The sequence below is a fragment of the Coloeus monedula genome, assembly GCF_965178545.1.
Source record: "Coloeus monedula genome assembly, chromosome: 2".
Taxonomy (NCBI): domain Eukaryota; kingdom Metazoa; phylum Chordata; class Aves; order Passeriformes; family Corvidae; genus Coloeus; species Coloeus monedula.
In genome coordinates, this window is record NC_138782.1 from 73,463,643 (window position 1) to 73,487,495 (window position 23,853).

General features: G+C 44.6%; 1 protein-coding gene across 1 annotated transcript in view; it reads left to right on the forward strand.

Annotated features, from left to right (window-relative positions):
- METTL24 (methyltransferase like 24) overlaps positions 1-18,715 on the forward strand; it is a gene marked incomplete at both ends in the record, with an annotated part of 45,342 nt that extends 26,627 nt beyond the window's left edge. Inside the window, 2 exons of the mRNA XM_082276979.1 lie at positions 2,900-3,128; positions 18,401-18,715. Of these exons, the coding sequence (XP_082133105.1) occupies positions 2,900-3,128; positions 18,401-18,715 (544 nt within the window). The remainder of the gene's footprint in view (positions 1-2,899; positions 3,129-18,400) is intronic.
- Between the last annotated feature and the right edge of the window lie 5,138 nt (positions 18,716-23,853).

Here is a 23,853-nt window from a genome sequence, read left to right on the forward strand (position 1 = left end):
AGCTGCTTGAGCTCAGTTGTCTTCCTTTGAAAGAGAAGGGGAGGAGGGGGAACAGAAAGGGAAAGCTGGACCTTAACTCGCATGTGCTTATAGCTCTGTCCTGTGGTCGCTGTGGTCGCTGGAGCACCCGCAGCTTTCAGCTGGATCAGCTACAGGTGTCCACTAGAGCTGTGCTGGAGCAGACAAAGCAGCGTTTGTGCCGCTCGGCTCTCACTGTGCTCCCTCCCGGGTGATGCCGGGCCCGGTGTGATGCTTCATTCAGCGCAAGCTGCAGCGCAGTGTCTATTCTGAGTGCAAAGCTCTGTGCACCGTGACCCTCTGTGAACCCTGGGAGCAGGGCACAGCCAAGGGACACCGCTCCCCGCTGTGCTGCGCTCTGTCCCGGGTCAGCGTCGCTGCCCTGCTGCCGGCGGGGAGCGGTGCCAGCGAGCCCTTCCTTCCCTGCGCTCGCCCGCAGCCGGGGAGAGGCGGCCCCGCGGGGCTGCTGGTGCTGCTGTGAATGCCCACCTTACCCCCACCGCAGGGCACTGCGTGGAACTCTGTAACCGAGCTCTCTTCTTCTTTACGGGAAAAATGGGTCAGTTTCTTCGGCATGTTTTATTTTGCTGTTGATGGCGGCAGCAGCTGCTCTCCCCTGATGGTGAGGAAAGGCCTCGCTAGTCTTCCGTGACCTCCACACTTTTCTTTTAAAATCATGATCCCTTTTTAGGTAACTCATCTTTCTTTAAGTAACTAAATCTTTCTTAGGAGACCTAATTTGTTTATCTTTTTCGTGCTGCATTATCCCTTTATATGATCACATGCGGGCCAGGCATTTTTCAAACCAGTTCCTTTGGAGAAGACCTTATGTTCTCTCCTATATATTTGTTGTTGTCTAGATCTCTCTTCAGGCATAAATTTGAGCTGTTAACTAGAGTGCCAGAAGACACATCATCCCTTGTCTTTACCCTCATCTGTATTTTTTTTTTCCTGTTTTCCACCACTGTGAAGTTCCCTTTGCAGTCCACATGAGCAGCAATCTGTTGGGAGGCAGCCTGAGGTTAGTCTGCACCAAAAGCATCTGGCCCTCTGGATTGTACCAGCTGGTATGGTTAGAAGTGTGTCACGGACACACGTGGCCATCGGTCGCTGGTGGGCTCATCACTAATGCTGTAACTATCCTCAACAATTCCCATGCTGTTCACTTTCAGCTACCTTCTCATTCCCAAGGGATTACACTGGTCTTTGTCCATCACTGTCCCTTCTGTAGAAAGCCACATGCAAACAAACATGTTGATTCACTTGGTTAACTTCTGAACTTTTTTCCTAATGTGTGTTGAATGCATTAAAAGAAATCTCCTCTCTTTTCCTCCCACACAGCTGTATGGGTTGGAATCCTGTGAATTAGGGCTGCTCTTAAAAGCACACTAGGCTATTTTTGCACACCCTGTCTCCTGTTTTCCCAGGGAAAGGGAAGATGGTTGAGGAGAAGACAACCTCCTAGGGTATTGTAACCGTGTGCTTAGCCAGTGTTACAGCAAGTGTCATACCATATTGGTAACTTCCAAAACCAGTGCTCTTCCACACATTGTTTCACGAGTTGAATTCATTTTAGCCTACCTGTTTGACAACTATGTAGAACATAGTTTTTAGTTCTGGCCTAACGTTGTACCATTGTGTATGACATGATTTAAAATGTGTCATGTTTTACATATTGATGCAAATTGCCCAAATTATTTCAGACCCACACTGTTGCTAAGGATAACTGTGGTGTGGTGTAGCAGGTGCTCTGACAGTACATCTAAGAGTACTGTCCTGTCATGGTCTGTGCACAACAGATAAGTGCTGTGCTGTTAGTACAGAGTGAATAATCTCAGCTGTACAATTTACAGCACAACTGATTTAAAAAATCTTGATTCTCTTCTTAGTGCTACATGTGTGTATATCAAATTGCATAATTTTGTTTAAGTTGAATGTTTAGTGCATGATTTGAATCACATTTGGAACAAACTTGGAGGAGTAGGAATAAAGAGAACATCTTGTTTTACAGAGTAGGGAAAGCCTGTGGTTCAGATGTGTGATTTTAAGTGTAAATACCAGATATTTTTAGTTTTAGTGTACCCTGTGTGAACCACTGGACTGTAGGAGGTGGGAATATGGCACAGCCTTGTAAAATACATCTTCTCACAGAGGCAGGGACTGAGACAATACTTCTGTACAATGGGGCTATTATTTTTTCTTCTTCTTTGGGATCTTCACCGAATTAGCAGCAATCTTTCTCTCAAGTCAATATAACAATTTTGCTGCTGTAGAAAAGTGCTTATTTTTAAATATGCTTTTTTTATCTGTGTCTTCCTGTCTACAGAGAAAGAGAGGCATTTGCTTCTTGTGTCTTGTCTGTACTGGTGGTCACTGTGGGTCACGTTTGTAACACCAGGTGACAGACATGGTGTGAAATATGACAGATTTTTACAAAGTAGTATTGCATAAATTTTAAATGTATTTTCTCTTCTGCTTATGGCTTGGTTATTGGAAGTTTGCGCAGCAAGGACTAAGAAGAGTACCGTAAACTTGTCAAGAAAAAAGCAAATTGAAAATAGAGAAATATGTGTAAACATAAAAGATGAATAGGAATAAGGACAGCACAAATATTTCAATGTTCAATTTTACTTTCATATAAATTTTGTCAACTTCTGAATTAAGGGAGAAAAGGAAAACTTCTTTGGGAAAGTTATCAGCCTGACTAAAAGTGGTTTAGTTCTTGCCTAGAAAGGAGCCATTCCTTCTAATCATATTGCATTGAGCTTGAATTTTCTGGTTAAGTTAGCTCATCCTCAGAACATCCTACCCAGTAATAGTTCTTTTTGCTGCAGTAATAGTTACATCGCTTTTTTTTCCCTTTTTTTATTTTTTTACATAGGCTAGGCAACGATGACAACCAGTTTGAGCTCAGCATGGCCAACAGTGGATGTGAGGTGCATCGCTTTGACCCCAGCATCAAGTCAGCACACATTCAGGAGGGTCGGCACCTCTGGTACCATCGCCTCTCCATTGACTGGAGGGATCCCAACCCAGCCATTGCAGCTCATAAAGTTCACAGCAACACAAAGAAGCTGGGCACAGTATTGAATGAATTTGGGCATCAGAAGGTAAGGAAGGACTCGGGTGTCTGCTTTCTGACTGCAGGATTAGGTGTTGGGAAAGCTCCAGATCTCCCTTCTTGCTGCCTGAGGACATCATGCACTTTCCAAGGTTTTCTCCTGATAATGGGTTTTTCTTCAGCAGTACTTGTAATGCATTTCTTGTAGGGCTGCCTTTTCTGTCTTGCTTTTTCTGGGTGCTCATAACAGCCACCATAATTTTAAATCCCTAGCCGTATACCAAATACTCTCTTTCTCCTCCTCACTTCCTTTTCTCTTGAACTTACTGGTGACATTGGGTGGTAGCACATTTAGTCCTGTGGAAGTTCTGGTCTTTGCCTGAGCATGAAAACTAAACTACTCACACAGACAAGTTTATAAAGAGGAAACAATATTTGCAACATAAATTAGAAGAGAAGAGGTAATGGATGGTCTGTTTACATTTTCAAGGTCACTGTTCCTAATTACAGTCCTCAAAACCAAAAACATCCTGTTTTGAAATTGGCAGCAATCTGTGGGATGTTTTTTAGCATTTCCCAGCTTGTTTTTAAGGAACTATAAAGACATCATGAATTTTCAAATCTCAGATAAATGTTGCCATAATACATTTCAGGAAGTTCCTTAGGTTGCTTTTAAGAGAGTCTTTCCTTCAGAGGATATACAAACATGAATTCAAATGCTAATATACTTCATTGCCTGCAGCTAATTCTGCTTGTCTCTGTTTTTTCAGAAATAGGCTGCCTGGGCTAAGGAGGAGCTCTTCTGTACGATTTGCAAAACAAACAGTGCAATGTTTGTTTGGCTTGTTATTTAAAAATGCAAGATGTCCTTTTCAGTTCACTTTTTACTTTTTAAAAATATTTTCTTTTGGTTCAGCTCTACTGATTGGAACATTCTGAAGATAAGAGCAGAGAAAGGGAGCCTTTTTCTTCTTCCAATACATGCTGTAACTGTAGTAGGCTGTGCATTAGTGAAACATCTGGGGAGATAGAGAGATGGCTTTTCTTTGATGTGTGCCTTGCACTGTTTTGATTTTACAAGAATTAGTCACACAGCAAAAAATTGATGACCCTATCCAGAAAAAGTGTACAAGTCTTGTGATATATCAGACCTGCTGAGATCAGTCTCAGGTTATCATGGTAAAACAGAGTGGTGTAACACCTGTGAATGAGCAAGATGTCAGGGAGAATTCTGAGTGTGTAACTTTCTGACATGAAAACAGTAGGCTGGATGGCAGCCAAGAAAACATAATGCACACATAACACATGCAACCAGGCTTTCCTCTAGCTGTGTACATAGGACATGGGATTTGGTTAAGTGTTTTGGTGCATTAGGAACAGTGTACACAGCCTCTTGCTCTGGTAGCATTTGGGGAGCTCCCCTGTGCAAAGCTAGGGCTTAGTGAAGTCAGGAGCTGACTTTCTCCCAGTGAGGATAAAGGTGTTACACACTCTGCAACTTTCTGGTGCTTTATATTTGTGAAATACCTGAGTGGGCTGACTGTCCTCACACTGTTCTGTTTAGGTTTTCTTTAACTTAGAAGGAAGGCAGCCTGAGAAGTTGTGTATTGCGTGGAGACATCATTCTTCTGGTGAATGTGAGTGGAATGTTCCCTCAACTGAATAAATAAGTTAATTCAAAACAGTTTCACAGAATATTTTCCGAAGCACTTTCTTTCAATTAGAAAATGAAAACGTGCTCTTCATCCCATTTTTAATTTAAAAAACCCTTCCGCCTACCCTCAATGTTGTTGTGTTCCCACTTCAAGGCAGGAATTCCAGGCAGCTGCATTTGAAGTTAATGCCTCATTTTATCCATGCTTTTATTCTTTAAGATTTGGGACTTGATCCAAGACCCTACAAGTGACTGAAACTATTTCCACTGATGTTAGAAAATCAGGCTGATGAAGTCAGCATAGACAAGATCTCCTGGAGTTCTTGCTGTTGTATTATTGAAAAGAAAACTTGAAGTTTGGGGTTTTTGTGTGCAAGAGAATCAAAGAACTTGGATGGGCTTGTTTACACCCTGACTCAGATGAGAGCACACCTGCTGTTCTGTAGACAGTACTGGGACCTCATCCACACAAGGGAAACCCATCTCGATATTTTGGCAGGAAATACAAACACTTTTTGGTGTCAGAGAGGATGTGAGAAAAGATTAAAAGAACTTGATCTTTCTAACTGGCTATGTGGCAAAACAGCCCTCAGTTCTCTGAGTGTAAATATCCTGGAGGCAGAGGACTTATCCAGTACTATATTAGGATGTGGCTGACAAAGGAAACAGGTAGTCAGAATATATTTGGGAACTCTTAGAGTGTGAAATCTCTTAAGCTCTGGAATAATCTCCAAAGGATATCATGGGAGTCTTATTTCCTGGTATACAGATCGAAACTGAAAATTTACTGGTGTATCTTCTGAGAAGAGTAGTATTTTATCAGCCACAGGAAAGGATGAAGGTGTAAAAATTGATCTTGGTCATCCTGTGTTCCCCTCCCACTGCCCTCAATTCTTTTGCTGAGCATGCACACTCTGTAGTGCATTCTTGATGAACAGTGGGGAAAAAGGGAGAAAGCCACTGAGGGCCCAAGATTCTCTTTCTTATGGCAGTGGTGTTCAACTTCATGAAACCTTTCACTTTCCTATTCTCTAATTACCTACTGGGGTGAGGATGCTACAGTGCTGATGTTTCCCATGGATTAGTGATAGGTGAATGGTGCGCTTCCTTCCTACAGAGTTGTTGGATAATTAAGTCAGAAGGGACCTTGAATGGCTTGTGGTTCAGTCCTCTGCTCAAAGCAACGCCAGCTGTGAAGTCAGACCAGGTTGTTCAAGGATTTATCCATTCTGGTCTTGAAAAACACTGAGTTTTCTCCAGAATAGAGACTGCCCAGCTTCTCTGGGTCAGCTGTTGTCCTGCTGGACTGTTCTCATCATGAAAATGTTTCTCCTTATATCCAGTCTGAAAGTCCCTGATTTAAATTCATGCCTGTAGTCTCTTGTCCTACTTCTGTGTACTGCTGAAGAGCCTGTCCCCACTGTCTTGATGACTCTTTGTGATCTCTACAGGCTGATGTTTTTCCTCCCAACAAAGCATCTCCTGCCTAAGCTGAAAAAGCCCCATTCCCCCACTTTCTCCTTGCAGTCACCTTGGTGGCTCCCACCTGACCTCACCTCAGTTTATTATCATGTGTCTTGTGTTGTGGGAACAAAAACTAGATGTAGTATCTAGATGCACTCTTCCAAGTGCCAAGTTCAGCAAGATAATCACATTCCTTGGTCTGTGGACTGTGCTCCTGCTAGGATGCTGTTGGTCTTCTTTGCACCATGATCCCCAGGCCCTTTCTGCCGAGCTGCTCCCCAGGCAGGCAGGCAGGCAGTCCCCAGCTGGTATCACTGCAGGCAGTCCTTCCTCCCCAGGTGCAGGACTTTGAATTTCATCAGGTTCCTGTCAGCCCATCCTTCCAGCCTGTCTGGGTCCAGAGCAGGGGTCTAACGTGTCTTTATTGGCTGGTCCTGCCAAGGCAGCAGGAGTGCCAGGTGACACCTCCTCTAGTTGACGGTAAAGGTGTGGAACAAGATGAATCCTGGTGTAGGCCCTGTGGCACTCAGCCTGTAACTGACCTCCAGGCAGAGTACAATCCACTAACCACTGCTCATCCAGACTGTAATGTCCTGGCTGGGATGCAAGTTTCTGTGGGAGACAGTTTCAAGTATATATCCCAGTGCTCTTCTGGACCTGTCACAGCCAGTTCCATGGTCTTGCAAGGGGATCATCAGACTTAATTTCAGCTGCAGGAGGGCTAAGTTATCTGTCCAAATGAACCCTTCATCTAGTCTCAGTATAGACTGTTGTTGTTTATGGTATCATCCTCAGAAGGTTGCTATGTAGTCTAGATTTTAGTATAGAATAAAACCGTAAGGGAAAGACCGTATTGAAATGTGAGCTTACTCTTCCCACTCTATCTCCTCTTCAAAAAAACCTAACCCTTAACCAGAAATTCAAACCAAGCTACTATGTGTGTTCTGTATTCCAAAGATTGTGCTGTGAAGCACAATTAAAAACCTTTGACAGAAAGGCCCTGAGCAGCAGAAACAAGCAAGAGTTCATGCTGTCCCAAATGGGCATGTGTGGTCACACATGCAAATTCTTATTTCAGTAATAGTTTTCCTCCCTCTGGAGCTCTGTAGGACAAGTCCCTTGTTGTGCCCTCAGTAAGTGCTATGAGATTGCATTCCTTGGCAGTATGGCTCAGCAGTGGATGAAATTGTTTCTTGTAAAACAAATTAATCTGGAAAGGAGAATCTGAGAATGCAAAGTAAAACCTTAATTTAATCACGAGGTACTCACAGCTGTAACTTTCAGGGGACAGCAGAGCTGTGTTCAATTCCTGCTATTCAAGTTATCTCCAATTGTGTAAGAGACCAAACTGTGTCTTTGTTTGTTATGAAAATAAATGCAAAGCAATCTTTACATCCTGATTTTGATTTGAAGGCTTTAATTTACACTCTCTCTTCATGAACATTATTTTTTTCTTTAACAACTTGGCTAATTTTGCTTCGTTTTATTGAATAGGCTTCAATTTAGGATTTCAAAAGGAAAAACCTCCTTCCCTTCACCTGTTATTTAATACTCAACACAACTTCAAAACACTACACCCTGAAGTCATTTTGATTAATAACATCATCTCCTCCTAGGCAAGTAATTTATCACTTGCTTTTCTCCTCAAGTAGATACAATAGAATTTATTTCATGTTGCACTTCCAGTTTTGTGAAGGCTGATGTGAAAGGACAAGTATTAAAGAAAAGATTTACCATTTTTTGTTTAAAATCAGCTCTTTTGGAAGTACACAAATAGGTATAAAATAAAATTCCAGAGAAAATGTATAGCAGCTTAGTTGTGCATGGTGATTTTATTAACAAAACAAAAAATAAACTCTTCAGGTTGGGAAATGTCCATGCTCAAGTTTTTCAGCAATGAAATCCGTGTAATTACTCTTTACTATGCATACCTTAGGGCTGTAGGGGCCAGAATAGGCTTTTGAATTCTTGATCCTGCCTAGACAAAATCATTTAACTTTGGTTATCCCTTGCAAGGCTAGCCTTAGGTATTGCCCAGGGAGCCTGGGGGTTGCTTAGTGTGAGTTGTGTTCACTGAGGGGCTGCTGTGTCCTAGCTGGGTGTGTGGGAGCCACATTCAGCTCAGCTGTCATCTTAACTCACAGCAGGACCTCAGTACCAGCTGATGAGCACCTGCAGACTGGTCCTGATGTGGAATCCTGAGCTCAAGGTGAGAAGCCAGGAGCTCAGAGGCCCAGGAGCTCTTGCAGAGATATGAGTCCTTGTTGCTGTTGCTGCTGCAGCCAGGCAACAGCTGGAGTGGAGGCACAAGTTCAGATCTGCTCTGCTACATGTGGCTTAGTGTCAGAAAGAAAAAATGAGACCAGGTATTTTGAATTGTTGCATCACAAATCTTGAAGTAAAGGTTTGGGATTCTGTCTTGAAAGGCCTAATTTTTTCTTTGTTTTTTATGCTTATTTGGGGTTTTTCCAAAATCTCGGTTCTAGGAGGAAAAAACCCACCCGTCATCTGATTTTTAGCCTCATTATTTTCACATCCAATTTTTCTTGTGCAATCAATGGTCTTTAGGCTTAAGTGGCCCTTTTTCTGCAGCTGTTATTTACCATTCACATATAGCCGTGAAGAACAGCCTTTGCGTATGTAGGGTGATCATATTGGCCTTTCTAAGATTTCTCCAATGTGAGAGAGCCTCTATTTCCTGTAACATCTTATTTGTGTTGTGTTGCCCCTCCTGCAGCTGGAGCATCAGCAATCAGTGCTATTCAGAAGTCCCAATGGTGTCACTGCTAAGGCTCAGGCTGTGACTGCCTTCTTCCTGGAAATGTCCTGACTGTCCTTCCCTGCAAATGTCTGCACTGTTACTGCTTATCATCTTGTTTGCTTTTTTGTGACTCATCAGACTGTCTCCTTGTTATATCAGTTTCTGAATGGCACAGTAGAAAGAGTTTTGTCCCAGAACACAGATTTTTTTATACAGTGTAAATGGCTGGTCATGACCTATTTGCAGAAGGAGTAATTCTGCACAGAGAAGTCCCATTTTAGTACTGCACCCTTTTGCACCAGGCAGATGCAATACCATAGCATTTAGAGCTTATAGTCTAAATAAATGACCTGCCACAGGATGGAGGAGCATGAAACTCACCTCCATTAACTTAAATTTCTACATTTGAGATAGCTGTTGATGTCCTTATAGACTCAAGCTAAACTGTTATGGTGCAGTTTGTCTCATTCAAGGGCAGATATTGCTGCAGTTTGAGCACTAACTGGTGCCATGTGTGAACCTTTCGTTTGGGGATCTCTCAGAGAGCTGGCAAATCTTACTCCACTTGCTGAAAAGAGGCAATCAAACTAGTGCAGATGTTTCCAGGTGCAGTTGGAAATGCTGCCTTCTGTAGCCTTGTAATAGTTGCCCCTGAGTAATCTACAAGCTCTTGGCACACAGTGTTTCTTTCCTGGATGTCTATATTTTTTCATTTTAGGGATAATGAAATCAAGGTGGTGATAGCTCTGTATTTGCTTAGTCAGCTGGGGCTGCTGCTGCCTAAAGTATTTTAACTGTAAGTAGATTGAAGAGTTTGGCTGCAAGTGAAAATGGGCTTGACAACCTCATGTTTCTTGAAGCAAAGATCTTTGGACAGTGATTTACTGCTCACCACCTCTTGCTCTTGGTGTTGTGTGCACAAAGTGCCTCATGTACTTTCCTTTACAGGGTTTTGTCTTGGTCCCTTACATCTCCTTTTGCCTCATTTAAATTCTCTCCACCAGGAGCACTTCTCAAGACATTGTTAAGAATATTGGTATTTCTAGGGAGCGACCTGAAGGTGCTGTTTAGTATGCAATTGTCAGGCATGGAAGAAAGATCTTTTTAATGATGCCATTGGCTGAATATGGTGCAATCCATAGCCTTTTCTTCCCCTAGGAAAAGGCCTAGTGCAATGCCTGAATTGTAATGAAAGAGTTGAAGTATTGCACTGTTGAAGCAGAACTTATTCAGGTCATCTTTCAGAAAAAAATAAAGGCACTTTCAAAGCATATTATTGTCTGCTAAAAATTAGAAGGGAAGGACAATTCTTTTTAGGGTTTTATTTTCTTTTTTTTTGTTGCCTTTGTTGTGGTTGTTAAGACCTTTCAGAAAAAAAATCGGGTAATAAAAATCTGCTTTCCCCCAGCTTTGCTAGAGGGCTGTGCAAGCAGTGTTCAATTCCACCTTCCTATTTGACTATTTCAGTGTCAAAGAGTTGCATTCAGAGGAGCACGGCACTTGCTGCAGGCACCATGGAGTCAGCATTGCTGTGTTGCTGCTGTAAGAAACCAGTCAGTCTTGGTTCCCTCCTCCTGCCAAACCTGGAGCTCGGCAGGAGCCTGGGACACTTGCCCTGCTTCACAAGGTGGTACCAGATGCAGGACACCTGCTGAGCACAGACCTGTATGCACATTGCCCAGCTCCTCAAGCCACTAACACTGGCTTAAACACAGCAATGTGAATCTTACGGTTTTAATTTGGCTGAGGTTCTGAATATCTGATCAGGGTGGTGGTCCATAACATGGCATGGGTTTAATGAGAATTGAGATCAACCCCTTTCTATAAGCATCCTGGTTTTTCTCCACTAGCCATCTTTTTCAAAATTTCTCAGTGTTGTTGACATTAACAAGCTCTTTAGATAAATGCCCTATCCAGAGCACCTGACAGCTTTCTAAAAAGATGTACTTTTTTTTCTCCTCACATTTGTCTCTCCTTCTGTCATGGTTTACAAATTGTCATTGGAATTGGCCATATCTTGTTTAAATATTTTCACCTTAGTGTCTGTATCCTTTCTGGTCTTGCTTTTGATCTGACAGCAGTTTAAGGTATCCCTCCATTCTCAAAAATTTGAAATCCAGAGGTCAAAGATTTAGCAGCTCCTTCTGCCCCTCTTGAATGCTTGTCCCAGACGAAATCTGAGTTATGCAAGCATTTTGTGGTGTTTTTTATTAATGTTTTCAGGAATGTACATGCAGGTTTCTTCTTGTCATGGTTGCAGGCGAATAGCAGGGTGGACAAATAGTGAAGCAAAGGGTGGCAGGTTGGCACCTTGGACCAGAAATGGAAGGAAACAAATAGGTCCCCATGGAGGGCTGTAGTCTCAAAGGACTTTATTGTTTTGGCAAGTGCAGATGGGAACCAAGTCCTCCACCAGATTTAACTGGAGCTACTTGGATATAACAGGGCTGCAGATTCTCATCCTCCGAGAGATGTTCTTTCAGGTGTGGTGGACATGTTTTGAAATGAGACTCTGATCCCTTTCTTCAGTCACTCACATTTTCAAGGCCCCCACGGGCACTGTGTTAATAAACCATAGAAGGTCTTGCAGCCAAAATGCTCTTTACTCTGAATGACTATTTTACAGTAGCCTAAGCCCTCTGTCCCTTGCTCTGCATGCACACACTTGCAGGTCTTGCTCCTCAGGGCTTTGGAGTCAATTGCTGCTTCACCGTTTGCCTTCTATTGCAAGCCTCCTGTGCCAATGGCCCCCTCATCCCCCCTCAATGTGCTTGTCCTACCGCTGCTGGCTTTCACCTTTAGCCAGACTAGGATAATGTGGCTTTTTGCAAGCATGGAGCTGTGTCCCACCATCCACGCTTGGTGCTGGGGCAGCACAAACAGACTGCAAATGTTTGTTCCCCTCTAATGAAGAGACTTGAGGGTCTCGCTTACACCGTTTATTCTTTTGAGTAAATATCCGTTCCCACAGGCATCCAGCATCGTCTGGCAGAGAAGATCAAAAGAACAGAAATGAAAGGGTTTACCCCCCTTTGTGGGGGGAGTGGGCAGCAGGACATCTCCTGCAAGATTAGATGGCTGAATGTGCGTTTTGCAAAGTGACTCATGCACTCAGCCAGGGCTGTGCACTGAGTGGCTGCGCTTCCAGCTTGGCTGCTGGAGGAGTATATGCAGTATTTAAAATGTCTGTGTGCAGCATGGGCATTGGCAAGAAGAGCTTTTGCAGCTGATCAGGCTGTTAAATAATTTAAAGTCAGGGTTTCTGCAGATCCCTTGTGGGATTTTTCTACTTGGGCAGTTGTAGCCATTGCATTGAAGGGCCAGGTGAGGGGACGGGGTTGTTTTCATCTTTTAGTGTACAACAGGAGAGCCATGCAAACTGGAAAAGGTGACAGGGAGCACAGTGTTTCTGAGCAGAGATGCACACTTGTGAGCTGCTGCCACTCGGAGTAGGTGAGGAGGTCACTGTTTGAGGGCTTATGTCCTCACGGTGACTTCTACCATTTCCTCTGAGGAAGCGTCATATTGAGGCTTCAGCTGGTGGTGAGGTTCCTGTTGCCTGCTCTGGAGACTGGTCTCAGTTTAAAGAAATGGGGAACAAAGATCTTTGATGCTCAGTTTTTCTTGTGAGGGGAAGGTCTTCTCCCTCAGCCATGTCTATGTACAGTGTGTGCCTTCTCCATGTAGAACCTATTTTCTGGGTCACTGTACAGGAACCTTGGTCTTGCTGGGTAACAAGCTAGACAAGATGTCTGGCTTTAAGATCATTATAGTGTAGAGCTAGTTAAACCCATCAAACCTGTCTGAAAATCAATTCAGGCTTGGAGATCTGTATTATTTTATGACCAGAAGATGATTAACAAGTGAGCTGCTGTCTCTGACTAGTCCAGTGCCCAGCATGAGTTGGGATGGGAATGATGCCAAGTACTAGTCCCATGACAAAGAATGATGTTTGTGGTGACAGAAGCCTACAGGTGAAAACCTCTGACCTCCTGACCAAATGCAGCCAGGGAGAAAGGATTTCAGGCCATGCTGATCTTGTAAATCAGCTGAGGGTTGTTTGTCCAGAGATTACTTGTCCATTGGTAAAGTGTTGTTAAAAGGAGCCTTCTGCCAACTAAAAGGCCTCTTCTTCTCTGCCTGTCCACTGGAGTAAGAGGCATTGCTTAACTGGTCCAGTTAACTGGGCTGGAGGGGGTCTATGTATCTTTTATTCTGTAATGGGTCCTCAGAGAGAAATTGTTTCTAGATGGAGAGAGTACATGGGAGATGTCTCGGCATCAGAGACCAAAGGAAGAACTGGGGAAATAAAGTGCCAGGTTGCCCGCAGACCTGGGCTCTGAAGCTGTGGGAAGGAGATGCTTGGGGTGCCTGCATGGATCTTTCCTAGGAACAGTTCCCCATGGAAGAGCACAGGCAAAGTGCTCGTAGTGCTCCTGAGCACGCCGCTGAGATTGATGCCTCCTGCATGTGCTGGGTTTGCTTTCTGGATGGGTGCATTTGTCTGGGGCCATTACTGCATATGGCAAGCTGTTGCTGTACTGACAGTTGGCTGTGAGAAAGTTAAATAAGTTTTTTTTAATATGATTTTGAAACATTTTCTCTGATTTAAGTGGTAAACATAGTATTACTTAATATCCTGCTCCTGCTGTGTAATGCATTCATGGAAATACATCACCAGAACTGGGAGAAAAGACTGTCACTTGCAAGGCTGTGGAGAATCAGTGGTGAGAGCAGAGGAAGGAAGCTTGCCTGCCCTCACTGCAGGTTTTCTGTTTCAGTGATGTGTATATTGTATGAGTAACTTCAACTAGGCTGTTGCTTTACTGTAAAAAAAGACCAAAGACCCTGTGAGCACCCAACTGTGCAAATCGTCCTTGTGACTTGGATGCCTTAAGCAGATTCTTGAAGATGTGCCCGACCTGTCACATTGGGAGTGAATAATCTCAAATGACACATTTGTTCCAGAGCCAATTTGAAACTGGCTGTACAGACCACCACAGAGAGGTGTAAATGTGAGCAGGAAGGAAGGGAAGTAATTTGCAAGAGAAGTGCTGCCGATTGGAGCTGTACATCACTGATCTGTGGTGATTGACTTTTCTCCTGATTTCAGTGTCTGTGTTGCTCTGGCCAGGCCCCCAGCAATCCTGGTCTCCCCGGTGAATGGCTCAGAGAGAGGCAGGATATTTTCCCCTCCCACCGATCACAGGGAGCATGGGAAGAGACAGTCACAAGCTGCTGGGAGTGTAATTTGCTATTAGGCTATGTGGCATCCTGTCTGCCATCAATTACAGCCTTTGCTCAGAATAAGAGGCAATGAAAGGGACTTTATATCCAAGCCATCTCCTGCTGGTGAGGATGGGCTGTGGATGCATTTTGAGAGGAAAGAAAATGAGGAAAGTATCATGCTGAAAATCTGCATAGGAGAAAAGGATAAGAGGGAAGTTACATTTAGACAAAGCACACCCAAGAAGCTGCTGTTACCTGCAAAGACGTGCTATCAAAATGTAAATTAAACAACTTTTGCTAGAGTTTTGTTTTCTGAGAATAGAGAATTGTACTTAGGTGGAGAGGGGAAAACTGATGCACAAGTTGCAGATTTTTTCTTGCTTTACAGCTGATATCAAAATGGTAACCTGGTATCACAGGGAGCCAGAGCAGAGGAATATTTTTCTCTTGAAGTGTGAGAGCAGCCCTGCAGTTCAGGAGGCTGGGGTGGTTGTAAGCTCTGTCCCTGTTCCTGAAAGCTGTAACCAGCTCTCCTTCCTGCTCCCAAGCTTACACTGCAGACCTGCTCCCACAGAACTGGAGGGATCCTCTGTACCTGACCTGCATTTGCTGGTTTTGCCTTTCCTGGCTTCCACTTCCACATGCTGAGCTCATGCTGGAAGTAATACAGCTAAATTGCTTCCTCCAGCTACTCACTCTCAATTGACTCTTCTCCATGGGGAGCTTTAAATGATGCCCATGGGGCAGCACAGAGCCTGAAATCCCCATTAACCCTGGTATTTCAAAAGCGATCAAGGCAAACAGAGCTCAGATCTCTGCTTTAGGAAATGATGCACACTTGTAACAAGTCATTACCCTAAAAAGAAGAAATGAGCCTTCATACAGTATGTGCTGACCTTCACTAACTAAACCACAATTTCTTCAGCTGTTTTATATGCTTGGTTGTGCATGAGCATGGCCCCCTTTTTATTTTTTCTCCAAGTGTAAGTGGTACAATGCTGCAGTGCTTTTTCAAGGGAGCTAAGCTGAGAAAACATTCAAAAATCCACATTTTTTACTTTTCTGTGATAACCAGTTAGTTCATGGAGGATAAGAGGATTTGTGGAAGATAAGAGGAACCAGCCTTTGTGAGTGCTTAAAGCTCACTGCCATACTTTACCTTCAGGCACTGTAGATCTTTGCCCTCCAGGATTTATTCACAGCAGCAGATTCCAGCTGGGCTCCCAGGTCAATTAGAGCTCTAAATTTATAGATTTGTCCACTAATCCTTTCACTGGCACTTTGGATCAAGGCAACTGGAAGGGGGTAGTGCATTTCTTATTGGTAGCGCGCTGCTTATCACCGATGGTAAATATCTCCTGAGCTGTCTAATCATCACAAAACTTGCATTTGGTGTCAGTAGGATGCTTGTAAATTTGCTCAGATACTCTGAAACGGAGCTGTTCTGTCATTCATTTTGCACTATCCATGGAATGAAATGGAGACTGTGGGCAGAGAGGGACACCTTGCCTGGAAGGCAGTCACAAAGGTTGGTGGGTTGAGACAGGTACTTTCCTCCCTCCGGGCTTCTGAGCAGTGCAGGGCACTGAGAGCAACAAAGAGCCTCTCATTTGTGTATGCAGCACATCCCCACTATTTTCTGGTCATTTCATTGTGTGTTCAAGCTGTTATGATGGTAACTCATTTTCTGCTACTGAAACATTGGTTAGCAGCCACTTTTCAGATCAGTCTTGCAAATGCAGCACAGAGCATGCAGAGTGCCTGCTGAGCAGCCAGAGCAGCAGTTAGTGTCACAAGAGAAAAACAAACAAACCTGGAGGAGGACTGGAAACATTACCATGGAAAAAAGATGTCCTACTGATGCCATAAAGTAAGATCATGGGAAAACAAACACCTAGAAACATTTCTTCCCCTATCCATCCATCCCCTCCCCCCAAGAAAAAAAAAGGGTTTGAATAATTTGTCTGCTTTCAAAGTTATGTAAGTCTCCCAGAGATAAAAATCTGTGTTTTGTTAAGTGCAGTAGTGTGGTCCTGTGGCAATTGCACCTACGTAGAACCAACTGCCTGCAAAACTGCATTACAGGTAGAGATATGAGTTAGTATTTGCAAAATAAAAAACCCATTTAAATGTATGAAGGAAAACAAGTGCACTCTCCCATGATGTAGTTCTCCCCTGAAATGTCATGAGCTGCATCATTTACATTCAGCCTCCCCTTGAACCCAAAGGAGCGCTGTGTTCAACTGTTTCACTGACCCGCAGACGGACAGACTGACAGGCTCTTTGTTAGAGAGGCAAGTTAGGAAATACCAGAGCTAAGGTTGTCTGTGCAACCTTCCTTTCTGCTCCCCATGTGGACATACCACAATATGGGCTTTAATTCCATAATCCCTCAGTCATTTTCCACTGGCCCCCTGCCTCCTACAGTGTGAAGGAGGCACAATGCCTCCTTAATGAGCAGACAAGCGGTGGCTTGGCTTATTATGATTCAGTCTGTGACCATGGACCTCATTCAAGTCCTGCTCTGAAAATGCAGTGTTTTGTTTTCAGCTGTTTTACAGCTTGTTCCACCCAAGTCTCACTGGCCCTTCACGTGCTCAACCCCTGCACTCTGCAGAGGGTGTTCAGTGATTAGCACCCTTGTTTTACAGATGGAGACCAGAATGGGCAAGTGTCCAGCACCTACAGATTCCTGCCATGTCATGCCTGTCCATAGTGCTGGTGCACAGCCCCTGAGGAGGGCTGCAGCTCAGCACCTCAGTCCCTGGCATCTCCAGTCAGCCATCCATGGTACAGCAGAAGGTAGATGTGGCCACCCCTTGCCACGGCCCTGCGGTTTCTTGGCTGTGGGCCATGCAAAGCACAGCTCTGGTTGTACTGGAGACGTGCTCGCAGCACAACCCCTGCCCTGTGCCCAGGGCAGAGGGGTCTGTGAACCCCACGGATGGGGCATGGCATTACACCAGCCAGGCGCCCTGGGATGGGGCAGCTTAGGAGTGGCATTGGCAATGCTTTTACATTACCTGCCCAAATTTCTCTCCTGTACCTGCCCAGGTGCCTTTTTTGATACTGCCACAATGGTTAGGGCAGATTGCCAGAGAGAATCTGGGGGTTTTGTTGGTTGTGTTTTTTTTTTTTTTGCTTGGTTTGATTTTTAGGTTCTTGGGGTTTCTTTGGTTTTTTAAAGTATTTTTGACTAAACAAAGTCTTCAGTTTTCCACTTCAAACCCATCTTGAGTGTGAGCAGATGAGCAGAAGCATCAGCTCAGGTGGAACTGGCATAGGCAAACCCTACTCTCAGGGTGTGGGACTTTCCCCTGCCAGACTCAAAAACAAGCTGAGCTCTGCAGCTTGTGACCACTGCTGCACTGTGATCATTGCTTTCTACCAGATGTGAAATGGTGATGAAATGCTCTTTTTTTGGTTAAAACATACAGCTTGCCTCCCCCAGCTAATCTCCAAGTAAAGTCAACCCACCAAGCAAAGTTGTGTTGGGCTATGCGAAACTGGATTGCTGGATAGCTCACTACAAAATTAAACAATGGTCTAAAACTAAAACAGGGCACTTTTCTGTTAGATCTGTTATTCCCTTCAAATACCTTGATGTACTCTTTTCTGCTATGCCTTTTTCTTTGGAGAAGCTGCCCTTAAAATCCTGTAGACTCTTTGCATAATTATCTTTTGTTTTGGTCCTCTTCTCTCAGCATCTGTAGTGACGCCTGCAAAAGCTTCAGCCAGCAGCTTGGCCAAGGGCAGCTGGTGGCCTGAGCTGCTCAGTGTTCATTTTTTGCTTTTGGTCTTCTCTTGCACTTGTGTGGTGCATGTAGCATGTGGCTCACGAGCACCCCACTCAACTATGGTGCAGGTAATCACTGTTAATAGGTTTGGGTCTGTCGTTCGGATCTGTTTCTTTTTTCATAGCTGTGATGCCACCCAAGAATTGTGAAGGAACCAGTAACATGCTTTGGTTGTAGGAGGAGCTTGGAATATGTAGCTTTTCCAACCAGGAGTTGGAGGCAGGAGGAAAAGGGATGTGAAGAGTCAAGTGTGAAACATCATGTACTGCCTGTGTTAGTCCTCTGAGACTTTTTAATTTATTTTTTTAGTACAAAATGAATAATTATGTGTATTTAAAAATGGTCAACCTTGGCCTGAGATGTTACTATAATTGCAAAGTTTTCATTTTCACATAGTAATGGTGCTTTTGTTGCAGATCGATGTCCTCAAGGCAGACGTGGAGAGCGCCGAGTGGAAAATTTTGGAAAACCTGATCCTGGAAGATGTTGTTGAGCAGATAGGACAGCTGGTCTTTGAGGTGCACATCCACTGGCCTGGGTTTGAGGTCAGTGGCAATGACAGCACCGTGGTGCGGTACTGGTACAGTCTGCTCCGGGAACTGGAGCTGAAGGACTTCAGGCTTTTCCATACCTACAAAGACTTATCAAAACCACAGATGTTTCTGAAAAAGGAAGCTTTCAACGCCAGTAGCTGTTACACACTGAGCTGGGTAAATACAAGATGGAAATAGCAGAAAGGAATTTATGATGTGTGACTGTGAGCCATCTGGGCCCGTAGCGTTATTGAAGAGGATTTTGGCGTCACTGGCTAAAGTTGCTAAATATGCACGCAGTGACTGCTAGCAAAATGGACTGGCTTTTATATTTATATGTTGTCAAAAGAACTGGCACTAGGAGAAGATATATGGTGCAGATTTGTATAGCAATATATTTGCCAGTGGGTACATTGTCCCAGAGGACAGAGGCTTCTGTAAAGGTTTGTCTGGGGGAGATAAGAGCATGGTTTTTCCAGGCTGCCCCATGTTTGAGCATGCCAGCAAGGAGGGCATCCCTCTGGGGCTGCCCTGGGAAGCTCTGCTGGCTGAGCTGTGCCAGCCCTTGGGCAGGAGAGTGCTTGTGACAAGGTGTCTTTTTAAGAAAGTGTCAAGTGTTAATTCTCTGTAAAGTGATCATCTTTGATTTGTACCTTCTTTACTTTGGCCTTGTTTCCTACAGAACAAATTTTAGGCAAGAACAGTATATTCTTGAACCCACTGGCAAATTTCAGCTGAATTTGGCAGAGACAGAAATCACCACCAAACTAAATTTCTACCTACTTCTTTGAGCAGCTTCTGAGTGCCCTGACTTTGGTTTTTTAAGCTAGCACTCGCCCTCCTCACCCTCGAGAGCCTTCAGCCACAGAAGACAGGGCATCCCTAGTTCATCTGCTCAAAGAACAGCTTGGTTGAAATTATTCTTGCAATGGCTGCAGCAAGTGGTTTTTCATCTAGTGAGATACATGTAAGAGATGAAAGTGAAACCTGGTCTTTTTTGTTCCTTTTGGGGTTTTGTTGAACAATTCCTGGTGCCTTTTCCAGTGCTGTGCCTGGATGCCTGCCACCTCCTCACCACCTTGCCTCTCCCTGGCATGAGGAGGCGAAACACTGGATCTGCACTGATGCTGGCAGAGGTGGTGGTCCAGGCAGGTGCCCTGGACTGCAGCTGTGCTGGGGCTCAGCAGCCTGGAATGTGAATTGTCTGCAGTGCCCCTGGGAGCCTTTGACATTCCCCAAGGAGCTAAGGAATGGGGGGAGCTAAAAAACATATAGCAGGTAGGGTTTTTTCTTATCTTTAGATGAATTTTGACATTAAACTTTGCATTAAAATACAAGATGTCACCACTGTCATATCTTTGGTATGGGGACTTAACTGCCTTTGGTTTCCGACTTCTTCAAGTCTACAACTTCCTCAAGGGAGGTGGTGAAGGGGGAGATGCTGATCTCCTCTCTCCAGTGACCAGTGACAGGACATGAAAAAATTGAATGAAACTGTGTCAGGGGAGGTTCAGGTTGGGTTTTAGGAAAAGGTTCATCACCCAGAAGGTGGCCAGTCACTGGAACAGGCTTCCTAGGGAAGTGGTCATGGCACCAACCATGTCAGAGTTCAGGGAATCTCTGGATGGCTCTCCTAGTAACTTGGCTTAGTTTTAGGTCCTGTGAGGAGCAGTGAGTTGGTCTTGATGATCCTTACTGGGTCCCTTCCAATTTGAGATATTCTATGATTCTATAAAAGTAGCTCCTGTTTCTGCTCCTACATGTCCCACCTGGACCAGGGCTTTGCAGACACCCAGAGCAGGGCACTGAGAGTGCCCACCATGTCCTCAGCTCTGCATCAAAATCAAGATTACCTGATGCAGATGCATTGAATTCCCCATGTCCAAGACATTGGGCAAAGCACTTTCCTCAGGGCTGACCTACCTGTTGCCATCCCTGAGCCAGGTAATGCACAAACCAAGAGATCCACAACCTCTGAAAAATGAGTAAGAAATGCCTTCTCTGTGACAGCCACCTTGCTACAGCCCTCATACATGAAGTACTGAAGTTGTTTAATGATGCAGAGCCATGAGGTGATTCATCAAAATGCAAGAGGCTGCCAGGGTTTCCTAAACTAATATCTGGCATGTTGGAATGGCCACGCTCACTGCACTGCAGAATGGCTCAACTCCTATTTTTCAAATAATGGGGTGGCAAAAGTCCAGCTGCCAGTCCTGATTTATTAATAAAGTATAAATATATGGGCTCTAGCATTGTACAGGCTTTTTCTCCTAACTAGTCTTAGAGTAAGTAGCCTAGTAGCTTATTATCATTTGTTTAAGAAACCAACAGATAGAGGTTAAAAAATAAATTACATGGCCTCTCTCAAATGTTAGAATTCAAAAGGTATGTACATCTTCCATAATTTATTTCCCTGAAGTAAAAATGGTGATATGCAAATTACAGAAGTGGAGTAGAGGTCCATCCTGGTTCTTTGGTTAGTAAGGGAGTTTAATAAACCCTCAGCTAATCTCTTGCTTGGGATTGCCAGGTAGTGTCAAGAACACTTCAGGTTACAGCAAATACGTCTTTGGCAAAAAAGATTCCAATAACTATGGTAATTTTAAAGAAAACCTTATCTCTAATACAGGGAAGATAAAAGCCATTTATCATTCTGAAGGCAGTTATGTGATATTATAGGAAAAAATGAACAGTGCTTATTTAATGCACTCTCTGTGCCTTTCTACTTCACATCTCTTAGAGCAGAGTTACAACCTTCCTTTCTGAGGTCTTGCTTCTATGCCCTTGCCCCTTCTCTTTTATTGATCTCTTTTACCTAAGGGACAGACCTTTAAATGAATTCAGTTCCTGTCTCCTAATGACAGGAACTGAGCTGTTGGGTACATGCCCAGGGACACAAGCCAGGGCTGGCTGACTGCTGCAGTGGCCAGGCTGGTGCTGAGGGATGTGTGGCATCTGTGTCTACCCACTGCCATACTGAGGCACAGTTGCCACTGACCTGCTCAGAAATCATCTCCATGCAGTAACCACACGCCAGTGTTGCACTCCACAACTCTTCCCAGATCACACCTGCACAGAAAGCACCATAGCTTCCCCATTCTTCAAGGTCTAAGTACAGAGTGCACCACTAAAACCGGTGTGTACAGGGCATTCTGCCCTTGTAGCCACAGCCTGGAAACTGGTAACTGCATGGCTGTGGAGGGAAGCCAGACTCAGCTCCACATCTGCTCAGCATCACCATTATAGGCATTGCCCAGCTCTGCTCTCCCCCCATTCTCCTGGTCTGCTGTCCCCAGGTGCATTGGGCACTCCCTGCAGGCACGTGCATCAGCTCTCCAGAGCCCCCAGCCCATTGTTCCCAGCTCAGGAGCCTCGTTCCTGCCCCCACCTCAGGTTATTCATGGTGGCCACAACCAGTTCCAACCCCACCTAACAAAGACATAATGACAGCTCTTGTTCCTGATGGGGAGCCATTATTGCATCAGTTGGACAACTCCACCAGGAGATGTTTCAGCTTAGTCTAAAGTGGATCCTTGCAGAGATGACCCAGGGGTAGGGGCAATTCTACTTGCACAAATCCTTTTGTGGGGGTGAGGGCATTTCTCTTTCAGACAGGCTCACAGTGATTTATAAATCACACGTTTATGAATCAGAACTTACAGGTGCTGCCCATGACCTGGTGAAGAGCAGAAACAGATGTGAATCCCCTCAAACTATCACAGCTGATACCGCAACATGAGCTTTCCATGGCGAGCCCATGGCAGCTCAGAGGGGAATTTGTTAGAACACACTCTTCCAGGAAAACTGGGCCCTTTCTGAATGCCACATTGGCTTCCTTGGAGGTTCCAAAATTTGCCCAAAGAAAGGTCTGACCTCCTGCTGCACTCCAAAACCTGCCATTTATTGCATGCACTTCTGGCCCCAGGCTTTGATCCCATTGTGACTTGTGAAGGGTTGTTCTTCGAGCACCTCTCAACTGTGAAAGAACAAAGAAAGTGTAAAGGGAACATATGTCTGGCCTTTCTTGGCAGATGGCAAGAAGACATATCACCCAGTAGCACACCTGAAGAAATGGCACTCATTCTCTCTGGTGAATTATTCAACAGCTGAGACCATCTGGTTCATTACAAAACTTGGATTTCATGAGCTTCATTAGCTGCTCCCTTGTCCTTGGAAGGATACTCAAGGTTATTCAGTAGGAAATCACTCTCGATTTTTTCCTGCTTGTTAACACAATGTGACATTTAATTGCAGTCAGTAGAGACCTGGTTTAGTGGCAGTGGAAGTTCAGAGCTGACCTATATTCAGAGACATATTTATACCTGCCCCCATCCACTGGCTTTCAGGGGCAGCATCTGCAGAGCAAGCTTGGCTCTTGAAGGGAACAACCTGCAGTAATGAATGCCTCTTCCCTTAAACAGAAGTCCCTGCTCACAGTGCAGTTTGACCTGCCTCATGTAGAGTTTTACCTGGTTCTGAAGGAGACCTCTGCAGAGACAGCCTGTGTTACCTTATCCTGATAGGCAGCACCTTACACAGGGAAAACAGGAGCCTGCTTTGCGCTGCCTAGAAGTGATGACTCAAATGTGAATACCATGTCCCTGCTCTTTTTGGTGGATTACCAACACAGATCTTTGAGTTTAAGCAGTTTTCTGAAGGGAAGTGCAGTGGTATACACAGTACAAAACCTCTGCAAGTAATGAAAATGCTTCAGTGTCTCAGCTGGTATTTCCCCCTCTACATCTGAAATTCCATTTCTGAATCAATCACAAACAATGCGAATCCCACCCTTACATCCACCTGCAGATATCTAGAGTGGAGCCACCACCCAGGGTGCCACTACCCTTGCAGGCAGGTGGGGACAGGTGCCTGACTGGTGTCAGACCTCTGAGGCAGCAGCAGCAGCAGCTGTGCCCTAGGAGGTCCCATGTCCCTCACTGGTGTCTCTCCACAGATGCCAGCCACGAGCAGCCAAGACACAGGGAGTAGGACTTCACCAGACAACCCCACGCTGACCTCACGCTGACCTCTCAAACTGACTTGCCAGTCAGGAGAGGCCCTGAAATTACTTCCAACTTCTTCTTTATGAAAGAAAAATTGCTCCAAGAAACAGGAGAATCCAGGATCTGAAGAAATATTCCATAATGTTATTCCACTCATTTAATATTGGAGGAATAATGACAAAAAGCAAAAAAACCCCACTCGTTCTGCTGCCCCAAGGTACTCCCAAAGCATCAGCACCAGGGCAGAGAAAGGAGCTTGCTGCAGGGAAGCTCTTTCCACAAAACTCAGTGTGGTTTTGGATACTCCAGGGAATGGGCCTTCCTTCTTTATCC